At 50.3% G+C, this 17,473-nt stretch overlaps 1 protein-coding gene across 1 annotated transcript; it reads right to left on the bottom strand.

Annotated features, from left to right (window-relative positions):
- Positions 1 to 5,561: 5,561 nt before the first annotated feature.
- Positions 5,562 to 11,146, bottom strand: PGPEP1L (pyroglutamyl-peptidase I like). The gene is made up of 6 exons (XM_040969870.1): positions 11,113 to 11,146; positions 9,098 to 9,150; positions 7,693 to 7,815; positions 6,250 to 6,476; positions 5,913 to 6,136; positions 5,562 to 5,611 (listed from the first exon to the last, which is right to left on the bottom strand). The coding sequence occupies exons 1-6, from the start codon at positions 11,144 to 11,146 to the stop codon at positions 5,562 to 5,564; spliced, it is 711 nt and encodes a 236-aa protein (XP_040825804.1).
- Positions 11,147 to 17,473: the final 6,327 nt, after the last annotated feature.

The following is a 17,473-nucleotide window of genomic DNA, read 5'->3' as shown; positions in this document are numbered from 1 at the left end:
CCAGACCCACCCGTGTCCACAACTGGATTTTTACAGCCACCAGCTGGCACCAAGGGTTTTGTGTAAACTGTCAGCGTTGTCGCTGTCCTGTTTTTGTTGCGTGTAGGTGGTTTTCCTTTAAAGTAGATAGGAGGCACTCAGTGTAGCGGCCCTCATGGTGAACGCTTCACAGACACTTCATTGAAAGAATTTTGCGTGCACAGTGGCACAGTCAGCCGCCCTGGACCGACCCGCCCACTCCGCCGTAGCGCGTCATCGCGTATCCGCAGGTACAGCTTCAGCCTGTGCTGGCTCACCTGCTGCTCCACACCCTAGCAGGCTGAGCTGTGCGACCTCCTCCCAGAGGAGCGCCTCCTGCTGGAAGCACTGTGAATCACTGAGGCACCTGTCATGGACTTGACCTTGAGCTTTAGGATGTTCTCACACGTGGCCCTCCCCCGGGGCGGCAGTGGTGGTGGTGGGGGGTGCTGCTGTATGCTGGAGATACTGACTTTGGGCTGCATGAGGCTCCTGGACAGGCGTGCTGGGGTATAAACCCCCCGCCCCCAGCAGAAATTGAGTTCCTCCTCGGAAGACAGAAAACCTTGTGAGTGGCCAAAGCTGGCCTCTCCCCGAGCCTGTCTCCTGAGACTCGGGACGATGTTCCGATGGTGAGGAAAGTGGCTTTGTGAAACAGGAAAGTGGTTACTGGGGACCCACCAAGTGCATGAATACTTGGTGCACCGTGCCCTGTTTTACTTGGGGTATCGGATGGACGAGCCACGCCTGGCACCAGATTCTAGGCTAATTTGATGCCTCTCTGGGTGGTGAGGTCACCCAGAGCCCATTGCTCCCTTGGGTCCTCTGAGGGGGCTGGGTGCGGGAGGCAACTCCCTTGCTAGCCTGCCCCCCTGCAGCTGACAGGAGGCTCCAGGGGATGCTCAGAACCGCCAGGAATTGGGTGTGGGTCCTTGGCAGATGCTCCATTTGTGTGTCTTTTCCTGGGCTAAGCAGCCTTGGGAGGCGTGGACCCAAGACCCACTCCTGAAGTCCCAGTGATCAAAGTCAGACTTTTTACTCTGCCCAGAAGCAGAAGGTGGCACGAAGGAGAGCTTGGAGAGAGGATGTGGTGTTGCCGAACCTCTGCTGCCAGAGATGCTGAAGTTACAGGCCTTGAACGGGCCGCAAGGGTCCCTAGTCGGACACAGACATGGCTGCTCCCTGATGCCGGAGGACCGGACAGCGGGAGCCACCCGTGAGGCCATCAACAAGTGAAGGACCAGGGCTTGGAAGAAGTCATGTGACGTCTCGGACATGAAGGTGTCTGCCCACTTTGAGGCTCCACAGCCCTCTGTGGCTGTTTGGTTTCCACAGCAAAGCTCTGTTCTGGAACCTTAGCACGCAGTCGCGTCAGGTTCAAGTCATTCAAGAACTCAAGTTCATCACACCTGTCAGTGGGGGTGTCGGTTCTTGGGGCGTGCCATTAGGTTAGGGTTTTGTTGTATTTCGAGCACTCGCGTGTTAATGTCCAGTGTGTGTGTGTCCCATCTTCCTGGTAAACGCCGTCTCCATTAGTCACTCATTAGCGTCTTCAATAGGACTCTGAAGTCCAGTAGATTACGGGTAGTCAGTTGACGAAGATCTGGTTTACAAGAACTAATTAAATGTTTTCATTGCATTTTTGTAAGAACATAGAATAATTTTATAAAAAAAAAGTTCGTAGTTTGTAATTGCCGAGAATAATTTAAAGACACTTTTTTTTTCTCCGTGTGTGCAAAGACGTGTTCGTGATCCATTTTTTAGGACACCTGTTGGCTAGCTAGCTTTATGACATGCCAAAAAGAGGATTAGTCCCCGACCCGAGCCACAGTCCCACCTCCTTCCCCTCATGCTTTGTGCCCTATTTGAGAACAAAGAAATGATGGTGATTTTAAAAAACAGCCGTGTGTTTTCAGGATCTCTGTCATCTTTTCCTGGCCACTCCCGTTTGGATTGTAGCTGCTTCCTCTGGGAGGAACCTCACGGGCCATGGGACAGCAGAGGTGTCGCCACCCAGCCATGGCACTGCGCAGCCTAGGGGCAGGTTGCTGGGCCATGGCCGTGGCTTTCACAGCCATCTCAGTGCACGCACGCACGCACACACACAAACACACACAAATACACATACACACACACACACACACACACACACGGGTCGCGGGAAGGACGGGTGCTCCTGGCACACGCGCCTCAGACCACTGTGAACACCCTGTTGTGGCGAGGGCGAGCTCTGTGTGCTAAGCTGGAACACCGAAGGTACGCCAATGCCGTCAGCTGGGCTTGAAACTCCAACACACTACAGAAACGTCCAACTCCATTGCCTCTGGCGCCAGTGCATGGCTGGCTGAGTCTCCCTCGTTGGTGGAGACGCTTGAATTTTTTTTTTATTTCTTATTTTTTATTATCATATATATATATTTTTTGCACTACCCAGAAGATAGGTCCAGAAAGCATTTTTGTTTTTTGTTTTGTTTATTTTCACTTTTTCGTGTGGCTGTTTGGCATTGCATGGACACGTGCCCGGTGGACCAGGTGCCTGGTCACCTGTCTGCTGTGTAAGCCAGTACGCTGGAGGGGAGAGGTTCGCCAGAGTTTGTCTACCTCTGGGCTAAAAAAATAAATAATCAAACTAGAAGGCACGATGGAATGGATGCATCACAAATAATGCATTTTCTGAGTTTTCTTGTTACAAAAAGGTTTTTTAGAAAAAGTTTAAAAAAAATTAAAAAAAGGTAATAACCTGGCCAATTTATAACATGAATTTCTGTGTATGTTATTCCTTTAAAAAAAAAAAAACTCTCTTTATATGAAATAAGTAGAGGGAAAAAAAATTTCAAAATGTTTTTGTATGTTCTGTTATTATAAGAATTTACTCCTGTTATCACAATATACTCTGAATTCTTTACATTACAGAAAAAAAACAAAAACAATAAAAAAAAACTTTTGTCTATTTTGAATGGCTGAAGCTAAGGCAACTTTAGTTTCTCTTACTCTGCTTTTTTCTAGTAGTTAAAAAATATTACATGGTTTAAGTTAAATAAAGGAATTCTGTATGCATCTTCTGTCTGTTGGTTTTGTCCCGCCATTTTCTGGAAGCTTCCCCTGCACCTGTGCCTCTGGCCCCTTGCTCCATCATGTGCCCTGGGGAAAGCACTTCTATTTCTGAGCTGAACCATGTCCCCGTGCCAAGATAGAGAAACTAAGTCGTGTCATCTCCTTGCATCAGCTGGAAGAGCAAGACAGAAAAACTGATGCTTGTCGGCCTTCCTATGTCTTCAACTGACAAGCCGGGCCAACACAACTTGGTCTGGGTTGCCCATGCAGAGGACATCAGCTCTTCACATCTGCAGGGAGAGAGAGTCCCAGCTAACACGCACCCCGCAGGGCACTGAGCCAAGCACCCCAGGGTGACACATACTGCAGGCTGTGCACTGTGCTGCCGCCTCTCCTGTGGGGCTCAAGGACCCTGCCACCCACACAGCATTCCCTAGGGAGGGGGCAGGGCGGGGAGAGAACTACACATGGCTGGAAGATGCCCAGCCCCCACGTCTGCCTGAATTTTACCCCTGGAAGATTATACTCCTAAGCCAAGTCAGGCTCTGGACCATTGGAGCCCTGGAGGCAGAAGGCCTGGGCATGAGAAATGTCCCAGGCAACTGTTCACCTCCCGTGGGGCTGTGCACTCGGGTGGGGGGAGGTTCCCAGCCTCCTCTTAATTAAGCAAGCAGACCCGGAGAAGCAGCCTTGACAGTTGGAGGAACTGTTGCTCCCATCCATGTGGGATCCCTGGATGGCCCGCTGCTCCAGGCTTCCTGTAGAGATTAAAGGGGAGTAAACCAGCAAAAGGAAGCTCTCTGCCTCTGCAGCCTTTTAAGACCCCCCCTCCCCCAGCTGGGTGTGGCCCCAGGGTTTTTAGTCTTTGTTGTCACTAAGTGCCTGGCGGGGAGGAGACCTTCCTAGGGTACAAGATAAATGGAAGCACCATTTCTGAGACCACCAAGTGCAACATGGCCCTGGCCAGGCCTCAGGCTGCTTGCGTCTTCTGCTGGGGACCTCTCCCCTGGGTGTTAGGTCCCCTGGGCTGCGTTTGTTTATGTCAGAGTCCCCACCAAGAGGTGTGGCCTCTGTCATGTTCTGATGTTGCCAGAGGCCTCCTGTCCAATGTCTCCTTGGGTGTTTGCACCCATCCTGCAAAGGAAGGGCTCCTTATGTCTGCGAGAAAGATGAGCAAATTGGTCACACACGCCTGAAGCTGTGATTTTCAAACATTCTGAGAGGTGTCATCTGTCTGCCCCCAGCCCTGTGACATGGAGGGCAGGGACCGGCCTCCAGGCACCGGAGTGTGACTGGGCCCCAGAAAGGGGAGTCAGGGAGAGTTGATCCAGAGAGGAAGGCGGCGATGCACCTGCTGTGTGCGTGGTGCCAGGCCTGAGGAGGTGGCTGCATGCCTGTGCTGTGGATGCTGAGTTGGAATTGGGAGGCTGGGGAGCTCTGGGCAACAGCTGCCTGTCCCAAGGCGCGCTCACAACCACACGTTACCCTGTCACCGTGACTTTGATTCAATGTCAAAGGATCCAAGGAAATCTTGCACAGTCCCTTCCAAGTGCCCACGTGTGCAGAGGTCTAGCGAGGAAGCCAGCGGGGCCCGCCTGCCTCCTTGGCCATGAGTTGCAAAGGCTTCCCTTGTAGGGGTTGAGTCACAGTAGCTACGGGGTGTCCGATGCGATGATGCTGTAAGTGGCCATTGTGAGCACTGCGACGTCAGAAGACATTTCCCAGAGTTCACTGCCTTCACTTTCTCATAAAAATTATGTCTCCAGGAGGTCTTGCAGAGGTGTTTGCACATATACACACCAGAACACACTGGATGCATAGGGCTTTGCTAAGAGCAGCTTGGCCCAATACCCAGTACAGTGTCGAAGATGGAACAAAGAGGAAGCAAGGAGAGTCTGGTTTTTATTAGAGATCAGGCCCAGTGTGGCATAGTGACTCACACCACCTGCAATGCCAGCAGGTGGACTCCAGTTTGAGTCCCACTTCCGATCTAGCTCCTTGCTAATGCACCTAAGAAGTGGAAGATGGCCCAAGTATGTGGGCTCCTGTACCACATGGGAAACCCCCCCCCCAAAAGCAACAAAAACCTGCTGGCTTTGGCCAATGTAGCCATTTAGGGAGTAAACCAATTGATAAAAGATCTGTCTCTCCTACTGTCTGTAGCTAAATACCTAAACCTTAAAAAAAAAAAAATTATTTTGATTGAAAAGGCAGATGTATGGAGAGAAGAGACAGCAAAAGAAAGAGCTCTCTGCTGGTTCACACCCCAAATGGCCACAACAGTGGAACTGAGATGATCCAAGCCTCTTCCGGGTCTCCCCCATGGATACAGGGTCCCAAGGCTTTGGGTCACCCTCCACTGCTTCCCCAGGCCACAAGCAGGGAGCTGGATGGGAAGCAGAGCAGCCGGGACACAAACCGGCGCCTGTATGGGATGCTATATGCTGCGTAACCAACCCAGCACTTCGGTTTGGGATAGTAAGAAAATTCTAGGGATGGGTGGTGATGGTCATTGCCCGCAACATACTAAACAACACACCTAAGAATGGGTTAAAGGAGTAGAAAAGGGCAGATGCTGGCGACACTGGCTCCAGAGCTGGAGCTGCAAACCCGGAGGCTGGCACCGTGCCACATGGCATGGCCACACCCGTGTGTTCATGGCCTCTGCCAGGACAGACCACACGGACCCATTACACAGCTGTTTAGAAGGAAAAAAATGAATGAGATTTCTTTTACTCTATCATCCTGAAAACTATCACCAAGTACTCCTCTCCCTCTAGCAAACCACGGGCGAACTCCCCCAGGGCTGAAGGGCTGCGTTTTGTCTAAAGAAGACTCACCCGGCCATTCTCCATGGTCAGAATCCATGTGGCCGTGTGTTCTGCCAGCCAGGCCCTGGGCACGGGCTGTGGAGCTCTGCTCCAACAGTGCCCGGGCAATAACCTGTAAGGCTTCTCCCAGCAGGTGGGCAGAGAGACAGCGCGACAAGGGTGGCACGTGGACCAACACCGCGCAGCGGTTTCCCAGATACAGGGACAGATAGTAGGCGTAGTCACAGATGTACCTGCAACCACAAGGAACTTCGTGTCACTTCTCAGAGCCCCCTCCCATCTCCAGGACATGTCAGCATAAGGGGCAGTGCAGTGTCCACCCGACCCCAGCAGCCTCACGCTGCACCTGCCCGCATCTCGGGAAAAGGCCACGTCGACACCCTCCAGGGCGATGTGTTTGCAGGCCGCCTTCATGCTGACCACAGACTCCATCACCTCCGGACCACCTGGGAGGCACATGCCATCCTCCGGCCGGAAGCCCCGCACGTCCGCATCCCAGTAGCCGCGATTCTTGCCGCACTGTTCCAGAATGATCACCTTGGTGGAGGCATCCATGCCCACGTGCACAGCGAGCTGTGTGGACACACACGACCGTTTGGAGATTGCAGGACACCCAGGCCGCTGTGTCCCCCAGGTGCGTAGGAGGGCCAAGGTGTAGGGGGTGCAAAGTACGTGACGGTCCCCTAGTGGCAGGAAGCAGTGGGGCATCTCAGCAACCAGGAGACCCACACTGCGCTGACATTGTTTCCATGTCAGCCTTTCAAAACCTCCCAAGGGCCAGGGCAGTCTGCTTTCCAGAAGGTGAGGGACTGGCAGGCTGGCCCCTGAGGCGCTCCTAAGAGAAGCCTAGTGCATCAGGGCAATCTTTTGTAGAAAATTGTCATAAAGGAAGTTGATAATAGTCCAAGAAAAATCTGGTTGAAATCTAGCTGAGCCGACTACTGTTCCTTTTTTTCAAAAACAACTGCTATTTTACCCAAACCCTTGGGGCATCCTCTTTTAACAGTCTGGCCGGGTTTGTTTTGTTCGTGCTGTTAATTGGTGATTGTTTTGATTTTTGTTTCATTTTGGTTTTGCTGGATTAGTGTATTTTAGTAATCAGATCTCAGTGGAGCCGGTGTGGTGGCTAATCCTGCAGCCTGTGGTGCTGGCGTCCCATGTGGGCACTGGCTCATGTGCTGGTTGCTTCACCTCTGTTCCAACTCTGCTTGTGGCCTTGAAAAGCAACAGAGGATGGCTCTAGTTCTTGTGCCCTGCATTCACATGGGAGACATGAAGGAAGTACGTGGCTCCTGGCTTCAGATCAGCTCAGCTCTGGCGATTGTGGTCATTTGGGGAGTGAATCAATGGATGGAGGGTCATCTCTTTCTATCTCTGTAAAATCTGCCTTTCAAATGAAAATAAATATATCTTAAAAAAAAAAAAAAAGGAATGATTTGGCTGGGGATGATGGGCTCCCTCCATGCCCACTGGGCCACACTCCCAGTTATTCCCTGGACCTGGGACGTCCTTGCCCTGTGTTGTACCTCCCCAGCCACCTGTCATATGGACGTGGATGGGGCCTATCTCTCCTGGCTGAAAATAGCACTTTCGTTTTCTTCCTCTCTCCCCATAGTTTCTCTTAAGAGCTATTCCACATTTCAGCTTCAACTTTTACAGACAGACCCAGAGCCACTCGCCATCCGTGGAGACCTCTCAGTGTGCGCAGGGTACACTGTGGCCATCCACCCCAGCACCAGCCCCGCCTGCGCTTTCATCTGGCCCCACCGCCTCTGCAGCCATTACTCACTTGCGGTCGTAGGTCTTCCCAGATCCCAGCGACCCTCTTCCTGACCTCCCTGTAGTCCACGGGCAGCTCAAGAGTCCGCAGCTCCACTCCCAAGTCACCACCCAGGCCCAGCTTGGAGAGCTCCTGTGGAAAGAAGCAGACACCTTGCCGCTCTGGGGGTCCTCTCCAAGGTGTCTTCTGCAGGCTGGACCCCTGCCTTTGCTGAGTTCACCGGCTGGTAAGAGGCCATCTAGAGGGCCAGGTGCCCACACATGCAGCTGCACCTGTCTCCAGAAGGTGGGGAAGTGGTGGCCTCAGGAAGGGCGTGTCTGCAGAGGGGCATGGGTGGGTTCGACAGAAGGATGGGTTGAGCTAGGACGAAGCTGGGAGGTGGGGGAGAGGGTGGAGCCTGAAGCCATTGGGAACTTGGTGTGACAGGACATTAAGCATGCCGGGCTCCTCGCTGCATTCTGGCTGGCTAGGGTGCCCCCAGGTATTCCAGTGAGAACCCCCCACACACTGACAGTACCACAGGAGCCCTGCACATGGGCAGATGGGAGCAGGAGTTGGAGGAATCTTTGGATCATGTGGTTAGCCAGGTTTGGGCTTTATCTTTGAGACAAGGAGCTGAAGAGTCGGAGCTGCCCAAAAGTGGGTGCAGGAGGGGGCAGAGGAGTGGGGTGGGCTGAGACACCATGGGATCAATGCCCAACCTGCCCAAAGTGAGCTTCTTCCTGGGAAAGCAGTAGAGGATGGCCCAAAGCCTTGGGAACCTGCACCCAAGTGGGAGACTCAGAAGAAGCTCCTGGTTCCTGGCTTCAGATTGACTGAGTTCCAACCATTGCAGCCATTTGGGAAATAAATCAGCAGATGGAAGATCTTTTTCTCTATCTCTCCTTCTTTCCATAAATCTGCCTTTCCAATAAAAATAAATAAAAATAAGCCTCTTTTATTTATTTTTATTGGAAAGGAAGATATACAAAGAGGAGTAGAGACAGAGAGGAAGATCTTCTGTCTGATGGTTCACTCTCCAAGCAGCCGCAATGACTGGAGCTGAGCCAATCCGAATCCAGGAGCCTCTTCTGGGTCTCCCACGTGGGTGCAGGGTCCCAAGGCTTTGGTCAACCTGGACTGCTTTCCCAGGCCACAAGCAGGGAGCTGGATGGGAAGTGGAGCTGCCGGGATTAGAACCAGCGCACATATGGGATCCTGGTGTGTTCAAGATGAGGGTTTTGACTGCTACGTTATCATGCCGGGCCCAATAAATCTCTTTTTAGCAACAAAAACAGACTGTCCAAAGAAGCAGGAAAGCACTGTCCAACCATAACACGGCATAAGATGCAGTGGATGTGGGAGGCTCGTCGGCTTTGAGGATGCCCGAATGCCTTCAAGTGGCTCTCCAAGTCAGGGTTAAAGACTTACTTACCTTCACCGCTTCCCAGCTGGCATTCACCAGGTGCTGCCGGAAGGGCCCAAAACCTGAAACCAAAGTCAACAAAGGTGGCTCAAACCAAGCTGTGCTATGCCTCTGCCTAGATCCCTTGCAGCTACCCTGATCATCAAGGCAGGCAATTCCTGCAAGGTCCCCAGGCTGGGAGTGATGCGAGCGGCTTCTCGGGAGGGGCAGAGAAACGTGTGCACACAGGTCGGACTGGAAGGCAGGTGTCAGAACCAGCACTGCTCCCATGGGAGGAACGTGCTCTGTTGTTCGTTGACAGATGTGCAAAAGCCACGCAGTGGAGGAGACAGTGAGAGCCTTCCCTGCAAAGGTGCTGGGGCAGGCGCACACACCCATAGGCACCCCCCCCCCACACACCTAAGACAATCTACTGGAAAGTGAGTAAAATGGAGTGTGGGTTTAAACATTAAAATGAAAACCATAGGGCAGGTGTCAGGTGTGTGATTAAGAAGCCACTTGCTGGTGTGCCCAGCCCACATCAGAGCATCTCCTCCCATGCCTGCACTTGGTTTCAGCTTCCTGCTCGTGTGTACCTTGGCAGGTGGCAGAAGATGGCTCATGGAGTTGGGCTCTTGGCACTCATGTTGGAGACTTGGGTTAAGTTTCTGGCTCTCGGCTTTGCCCCCAGCCCTGGCCACTGTGGGCATTTGGGAGTGTGACCCAGTAGATGAGAGCTCTCTCTTTCCTCTCTGTTTCAGATCAGGAAAAGCACCTGTCAGCAGGATTTTAAGAAATATTTATTTATTTTTATTGGAAAGGCAGATCTGCAGAGAAAAGGAGAGGCAGAAAAAAAGACCATTCACTGGTTTACTCCTTGAGTAGCTGCAATGGCTGGAGCTGAGCTGATTTTGGCCTCTCAAGCGGGTACAGTGTCCTAAGGCTTTGGGCCATCCCTACTTTCCCAGGCCACAAGCTGGATGGGAAGTAGAGTTGCTGGGACATGAACTAGCACACACATGGGATCCTGGCGCTTGCAAGATGAGGATTTAGCCACTGAGCCATCGTGCTGGGCCCAGCAGGTACAGGTATGCCATGCCTGATTTGCAGGAGCCAAAGCTTCCTGCTTTGGGACCTCAAGAGGCCAACCTTGAGTGGAGCTGGGGAAGTCCATCTCCTGGGATCCCTGGATGCCCAGGACACAGTGCAAGCTTTTGCTCTCTCTCTCTCTCTCTCTCATCACTGGTACCAGTCACCGTAGAAGATTGTCAGAGTCCTTGCTCCCCTATCTGTCCACCACCAATTCCAGTTACACCCAGAGGCTGCTCCCAGGAGCTCTGAGCAAGTCTAGGGAAGGGAGGCTACAGTTGGGGGGCATGTGGCATTGCCAGGTGGGGCAGCATCTGCCAGCAGCCCAGGGGCCTGGGAAGGCTGAGACAGAGACCCATGCCATCTTGTGAGGCACAATGGCACTGCCAGACCTGTGCTTCACCCGCAACAAACGCTGTCCAGCTTTCCTTCTTTTAACCCAATTTTCAGGAAGGGAAAGTGTGCCAGGTGTGTCTACAGCAGAAGCTATGTGAAGATCCAGTCCTTGAGAGACAGCTGTGGCACAGGCAAGATGCAGGCGGCTAGGGTGGCACCTGGGGACAGCTGTGCTTGCTTCAAGTCCTGTGCTTCTCTGGGGTGTCCACCACAGGGCTCCTGTCCCCATTCCTTGCTATGAAACTGAACCCCAACAATGCCAGCTGTACCCATCCTGCCCTGGACCCTGGGAGAACAAGCCCTGGCTGGTGGTGTTGAACTATACTTGGAGCCCAAGCCGCCCAGGAATCACCTGGAGTCAGTGTGGGCAGAAGCAGGAAAACCCCGGAGGCTAGCTAAGGGGCTCACAAGGCAGAGCAGGAAGCAAGCTTGGAGCTTGCACTAGTGCCCATAACTCCGCCAGCTGCCACTCTGTCCCCTCCCGGAGCCCTTCTCCCCAGGACCCGGCAAGCGCACATTCCAGGGAAAACAAAGCAAGAACAAGAGAAAGAAACTGTTACCCGTGACCACCACGCAGCCGGGCTGGGGATCCATGACAGTGACGTGGGCAGTGCGCCTACGTCCCCAGGGTCACTGCTGCTGTGGTAAGATGATGCCACTGCGTGCTGGTGCGGCCAGGGCAGAATGCTGCTGGCCACAGCCCTGCGGAGGGCTAGGGCACCCGGGGGCCTTTCTGAACAGGTGCATCTGGGACAATTTTTGGCTCTGAATGGAGCAAAGGGGTACCTCAGATTTAGCGCCCGGCAAACGTTCCCGGGAAGGACCAAGGACTCAATCCAGGGCCAGCCCGGAGTGTGGCTCATAGCATCCATGTAGGCTTCCACCTTGGTTTTTATTTCCTGTTTAACAGCTCTCCCTCCCCTCCCCCTCTTGTGTTTAGCTTTTAAGGTTTTAAGGTTTTGGACATCTGGAGGCTTTTCAATGAATTTTACAAAACATGGAAAATAAAATCAACCTTTCTCCTGCCTGCAGGTGAAACTTATGGTCCTGCGTTTGAAAGCTTCAGCCGCAGAGCCTTGGCCTGGGCGCCACAGCAGCCCCCAAGCATGGTTGTCCCGGTACCAGGCCCTGTCCCCAGAGCCACTGACCCTCCACACAGAGAGGCAGTGCAGCCCCCATGCCAAGCAACCCAAGGCTTGATGTTTCAGACAACACTACCTTTTTTTTTTTTCCTGAAAGTACCGTTTTTCATTAGTTATACAATAAGAACAAAAACACAACCTTCTTTCCCTGACCCACCTTTGAGCAAGACAAATTCCACTTAGGGAGACAGTCAGCAGTATTCTGCTGCTTCCAGAAAGTTCCTTGTGCCCCATAGGAGAGAATCAGACCGCAGGGCTCCATCTATTTAATGACTCCTCTAACTCCTGTGTTTTTAAGTGCACCTCTTTCATTGGGTCTCTCTTGGGACTCCTAGTCAAACACACTTCTATTTAATTGGTCCCTAGTGGGGCCAGAGGCTACCTGGAAGCCAAGAACAGGTGGAAAATGGTATTTGTCCCCACTTGCCTACCCTGGCTGCCCTGCAAGAAAGGTGATGCACAGGGCGCACCTTAGTTGGAGAGTGAAAACAATGCAAAAAAAAAAAAATCAAATTTGAAGGCAATTTCCATTTCTCATGTTCCCTTCACATGCTTGCAAAAGTTGCCTCCTGCCATCCCGGTCTCTGCCACTCATCCGGGAGATCAGGCCCACACTTGGCATGTATTTGCCACCCGAGCTGAACTCTGCTCTTAGTCCTAAGCAAGCAGGTCAGGTATGCTCACTGCTGTCTCCTGATGTCAGCTCACGCCCTGTGCACTGGAACACCAGTTTGGAACAAGATGGATTTTTCCCCAATTAACAAAGCCACAATTTTATTGCTATATTTCAGGAATCTGATATGAGTCTTTCTTATTTTAACTGAAACAAAATGTGCTCTGAAGTTTCCACTCTTCTACCCTAAAGTTTTCTCTAATTTTGTTATGAAAGAAAAAAAAATAGTACAAGAGAATCAAGACATTTTTTCCACTTAGCCATGTGGCATGCCTGTTGAGTTCATTCCGCACACACACCCACTTTGCAAAATGAAAGCAGTTTAGAGAAGTATGGATTTTGAGGTCTGACATTTTTGCTTTTGTTCCTTTCTCATTGGCCAAACAAATGGGTCCATCACGGTTGCCATAGCCAACACAATCTCTCGGCCAATGACAGACAGTAGCCCGAGAACCAAGAGGGCACCTGCGGGGAGATGCTTTGTTTAACAGAAAGCACAGTGATCGCTCCGATGAGTCTGCTTTCTGAGAGGAAAACATTTGCGACCTTGTCTGAGTCTGGAATTCAGAGGGTGAGCTGTGACCCTCTGAGTGGACTGGAGGGAAAGCAGCGGCAGCACACGCGTGTTCCCACCCACAACGTCACAGCAGCCATGCTGGGTTGGCAGGATTACATGATCCCGAGGCCTGAGAGCATTCCATGCTTTGAGCCGAACATAAAACTTTGTGGGATTGTTTTCAATTTTTCCTTGGCAAGTGTTGATTTTCTGGTTAAGCAAGAGGAAAGGATTACAAGGGCTTGTTTACTGCCTCCGACACACACAGCTCTGACTACATGACACATTTTTGGTATGCTTGATGAAAATGAAATTTCACCAAACTAGTTGGATTCCTTTGGGCGATGGGGAAAGTAAGTCGGTCATCGGGATGCACTTTGAGATCTCAAAAACAATAATGAGCATAAGCTGGTGTGATCACTGCTGTGAGGCCTACGCAGCGCTTCGAAAAGCTTGTGGGAAATGTTGGCATTGTCTGTCTTGGAGTGGGTGTGTAGGCTGGAAGATGTCCACCTCCTGGCTGGTGTTTGACACAGCAGGGAAAACCCTACATGCATCTGCACCCTGGTTCACGTCTCAGCTTGGTTTCTGTTTCCGGTTCTTGGTAGTGCACAGCCGGGGAGGCAGCAGGTCATGGCTCAAGCGCCTTTCTTCCTGCCATCCAGGGGGTTGACCTGGATTCAGCTCCTGGTTCCTGGTTCTAGCTCTGGCCCGGGCCCAGGCCCAGTTGTTGCAGGCCATTGGGAAGTGAGCCAGGGGAGTGAAGAGCTTTTTTTCTCCATGTCTCTGCCTCTTGAAAAAAAATATATTAACTAAAAAATGAATTAGATTTCCTCATCCCGTGTTGGAGTAACTGTGTTCAGTTCCTGGCTCCGGTTTCTGACTCTAGCTTCCTACACGTGCAGGGCCAGGACGGCGCCAGCTGACGGCTCGGGTCATTAGGTCCCCGACGGCCACCTGGGAGACCTGCATTGAGCTCCTAGCTCTGGCCTTGACTGCAACTGTTGAGGAGTGAACCAGTGGACGGGAACTCTGTCTTAACGTCTCTGGTGCCTCTGCCCCTACTGTTTTTTTAAAGATGAGATTATTCTGGTCCAAAACATTTTGAAACCCATGCAGAGTGGTATCATAATATGCATTTTACATGAATGTTCTAAAGACCATTTCTTTAAGCAAAATTAATTCTCAGAAACATTTCTCCACCAAAGCAGTGCTTAGAATTCAGCCTTGCCACGTCTCTCCCTCTCCACTTTATGCCCTGTCGGCCCAGCCAGTGCATACTTCCTACAAAAGGTCCCAAACTGTACGTTAGACCTGATGGGCTGTGGTGGTCCCTGCTGCACCCTTCAGCTCTGCCATGGTAGTACCAGAGCAGCCATAGAGACCATGCAAATGCATGGGTGTCACCACACATCCATAATTATTTATGGACACTGAATTTTCAATTTCATATCAAGTTGATGTATCGTGAAACAGCCTTTGATCCGCGCCCCCCCCCCCCCCCCCCCGCAACACACACACACCTATTTATCGGTGTAGAAACTCTTTAGCTTTCAAGCTGTGTCAGCATAGGCAGTGGGCTGGCCTGGGCCTGTGGCTACTGTGTGCAAACCCCTGCATGAGAACTCCAGGTTTCTTTAGGAGGAAATGTGATCTGGCTGCTGATAGATGGACACCCTGGTGTAGTCTACCCTTACCTGTGTGTGCAGAGGGCAAGGGGCTCTACTGGCCCTGGGGAGGCCTGAAATCCCACATGGCAACAAACCCAAGCACTGCAATACCACTACAGTCCCTCTGGAGCCCGAGATGGCCGCTAAGTAAGCATCGGGCAGGTACAGCATATAGCCAGGAAACACTGGGCACAGGGCAGGATGCAGTGGGAAGGAGCAGGATTCTAGAACAGTGCACTCATTAAAGCTTATGCATTGCTTATTTCTGGAATTTTTTTGGAAAGGTTCTAGAACAACAGAATCAAGATGGCAGAATAGGGTAAAGACACATTTAAACGGACAGAGAAACATTTCATCAGGATGAAGCAGAGAGGACACATCCCAGGAAATAGCAGAGGACAGAACAACAGCAGAGCAGTACCTGGAGACTGACAGACACAGGAAAGCAGCGGGCACAGCAGTGTGGTGTTGCAGTGACTGATGCTCCAGTATGGTGATCTGAACTCCACCAGCAGCCAGAACTCCACCAGCAAAAAGGTGGGAAGGGACTTTCACTGGGAGCTTAGGAGATGAATCTGTCCTGCTGGTCCGTTTGATTTGACCAGGAGCAGAGACCGAGCTGCAGATCCCAGATGGGCAGTGCGAGAACAGGGTGGATTTTACAGCCCAGTCAGCCCCCTAGAGCCAAACTGGGTGCCATTTTGCCTAAGGAGGCAAAGGCAAGGGTAAGGAATGAGCATAGCTAAGCTGGGAGTGAATTAATTTTTGACTCAGTGAACTGCAGCAACTTGACATTCTACAGGTTCCACCCAAGACAGGTCTGGGCAGCCCTCAGACCTGACAGACAGCACATCAAGAACTCTAGTAGAGGAATGTCAGGCACCATTTTGTACACTGTGGCAAAAGCTTTAGGACTGCAGGGCACAACAGTGAACTGTGCATGTGCTGAGCTCACAAGAACTCACTGAGCTTCATGGATTGCACTGGTCCCGCAGGAAAATAATACCAACTGTGGCATCGTATGGGCCAAAATAGGTTCGTGTGGCACCCAGACCTAACATCCAACAGGTTCAGGCAAGATCAGTGCCACCAACAACCTAATTATATAGGACACCTAGTGTCTCCCTAATCCTGGCACCTGCTCCAACCGGAAGTGGGAGAAAGGTTGTACAGACAACAGTGCAGCCTCAGCACGGTATCACAGGAGGTGGAGATTAGTGAGCCAGGAGTTGGGGCTACGGAGTTCTTTGTGGAAATCTAACATAAGAACCCAGACCTGGAACTTGCTGGAGGGAGTGGCACAATTGACTGCAAACAAACAGCCGTGTAACAACTGCAATAAGTAAAATCAAACTGTATACCTGGGGGTGACACAGCTTAGAAACCTGTCCAAAGGAGAAGACTCTGCTAACCAGAAGTACAATGACCAAGAACAAAAGAAGAGACAAAGGCACAATGAATATTACTGAAAACTACCCTGCAAAAGAGCAAACCCCTATGCCAACCTCAGCGTTAACTGAGGAAGACAAGGAGAAAATGGGGGGCACAAAATTCAGAAAACGTATTTTAAAGCTTCTGATCAACAATGAGAAGCAGTTTAAAGAATTTAAGGAATATTTTATACCAGCAATAGCAGCAATAAAGCAAATCAAGGCTGATATATCAGAAATTAAGAACACAGTAGAACAAATTAAAAGTACAGTGGAGAGTCTCAATAATAGAATGAAGCAAGCAGAAGAAAGAATCTCAGAATTAGAAGATATTTCCTGTCATCAGGGGGAAACAAACAAAAGCTGAAAGCAGAGCTGGATCAGGCCAAAAAAAGTATTCGAGAATTGAAAGACACTATAAGAGGCCTAATATAAGAGTTATGGGAGTCCCAGAAGGTGCAGAAAGAGAAGCTGGTTTCACAAATATATTTAATCAAATAATAATGCAAAGCTTCCCTAATCTGGAGAAATAATTGGAAAAACACATCCAGGAGGGGCACAGAACTCCCAACAGGCTTGACTAAAAGTGATCTTCACCAAGACACATGATCATCAAGCTCTTTTCAATTGAACATAAGGAAAAGATCCCTAAATGTGCACGTGAAAAAAATCAATTGACATATAAAGGAATGCCAATTAAACTCACAGGAGATCTCTCACAGGAAACTCTACAGGCCAGAAGAGAATGTAGTGACATATTCCAAATCCTGAAAGAAAATAATTGTCGGCCTAGGATAACATATCCAGCAAAGCTTTCTTTTGTCTTTGAAAATGAAATAAAATTCTTCCACGGTAAAGAAAAGTTAAAAGAATTTGCCTCTTTCAAACCTGCCCTACAAATGATACTTCAAGATGTTCTCTTGACAGAGAAGAGGAATAGCACCTACCAAAACCAAAGGCAAATGTGAAGAACATCCCAGTAAAATGACAACAGAAGACTAAACCAATGAACAACCCATTGCTAAAATGACAGGACCAAAGAACCATCCATACATATTAAATTCTGAATGTAAATGGCTTAAGCTCAATCAAATGTCATAGATTAGTAGACTGGATTAAAAAACAGAACCCATCTATTTGTTGTCTAGAAGGGACACATTTTACCAACAATAATTAGCGGAATATATATCGCATGGGTTTGGATGTTTTCTGTTAGTTTCATCTCTTCAAAACACTTTCTTCTGATTAACTTCTTCAGTGACTCATAGATCACACAGTAGCATTATTTTCTGCAAGAAGGTTCTTGATTTTCATTTCTTCAGCTACACGTTAGTCATTATGGAGCATGTTATTTAACTTCATGGTGTTATTAATTTCTTTTTTCTCCCTGATGTTGATTTTGTTATGTGGCTTTTCATTTAAGGGGATGTATAGTAGCTGTGTAATAAGA

This window comes from Ochotona curzoniae, unplaced genomic scaffold (assembly GCF_017591425.1).
Source record: "Ochotona curzoniae isolate NIBS_2020 unplaced genomic scaffold, NIBS_Ocur_1.0 scaffold_4701, whole genome shotgun sequence".
Classification (NCBI taxonomy): Eukaryota; Metazoa; Chordata; class Mammalia; order Lagomorpha; family Ochotonidae; genus Ochotona; species Ochotona curzoniae.
Note: the sequence above shows the minus strand (reverse complement) of the source record. Positions and strands in the feature narration are given on the sequence as shown.

What these genes read in the sequence shown, in the direction of transcription:
- PGPEP1L (XM_040969870.1), bottom strand. Translation starts at nt 11,146, where the DNA reads ATGGATCCCCAGCCCGGCTGCGTGGTGGTCACGG. An exon ending in CGGCTGCGTGGTGGTCACGG is followed by an intron (nt 9,151 to 11,112) that starts GTAACAGTTTCT and finishes CTTTGGTTTCAG; the next exon opens with GTTTTGGGCCCTTCCGGCAG. An exon ending in TTTTCCCGAGATGCGGGCAG is followed by an intron (nt 6,137 to 6,249) that starts GTGCAGCGTGAG and finishes TTGTGGTTGCAG; the next exon opens with GTACATCTGTGACTACGCCT.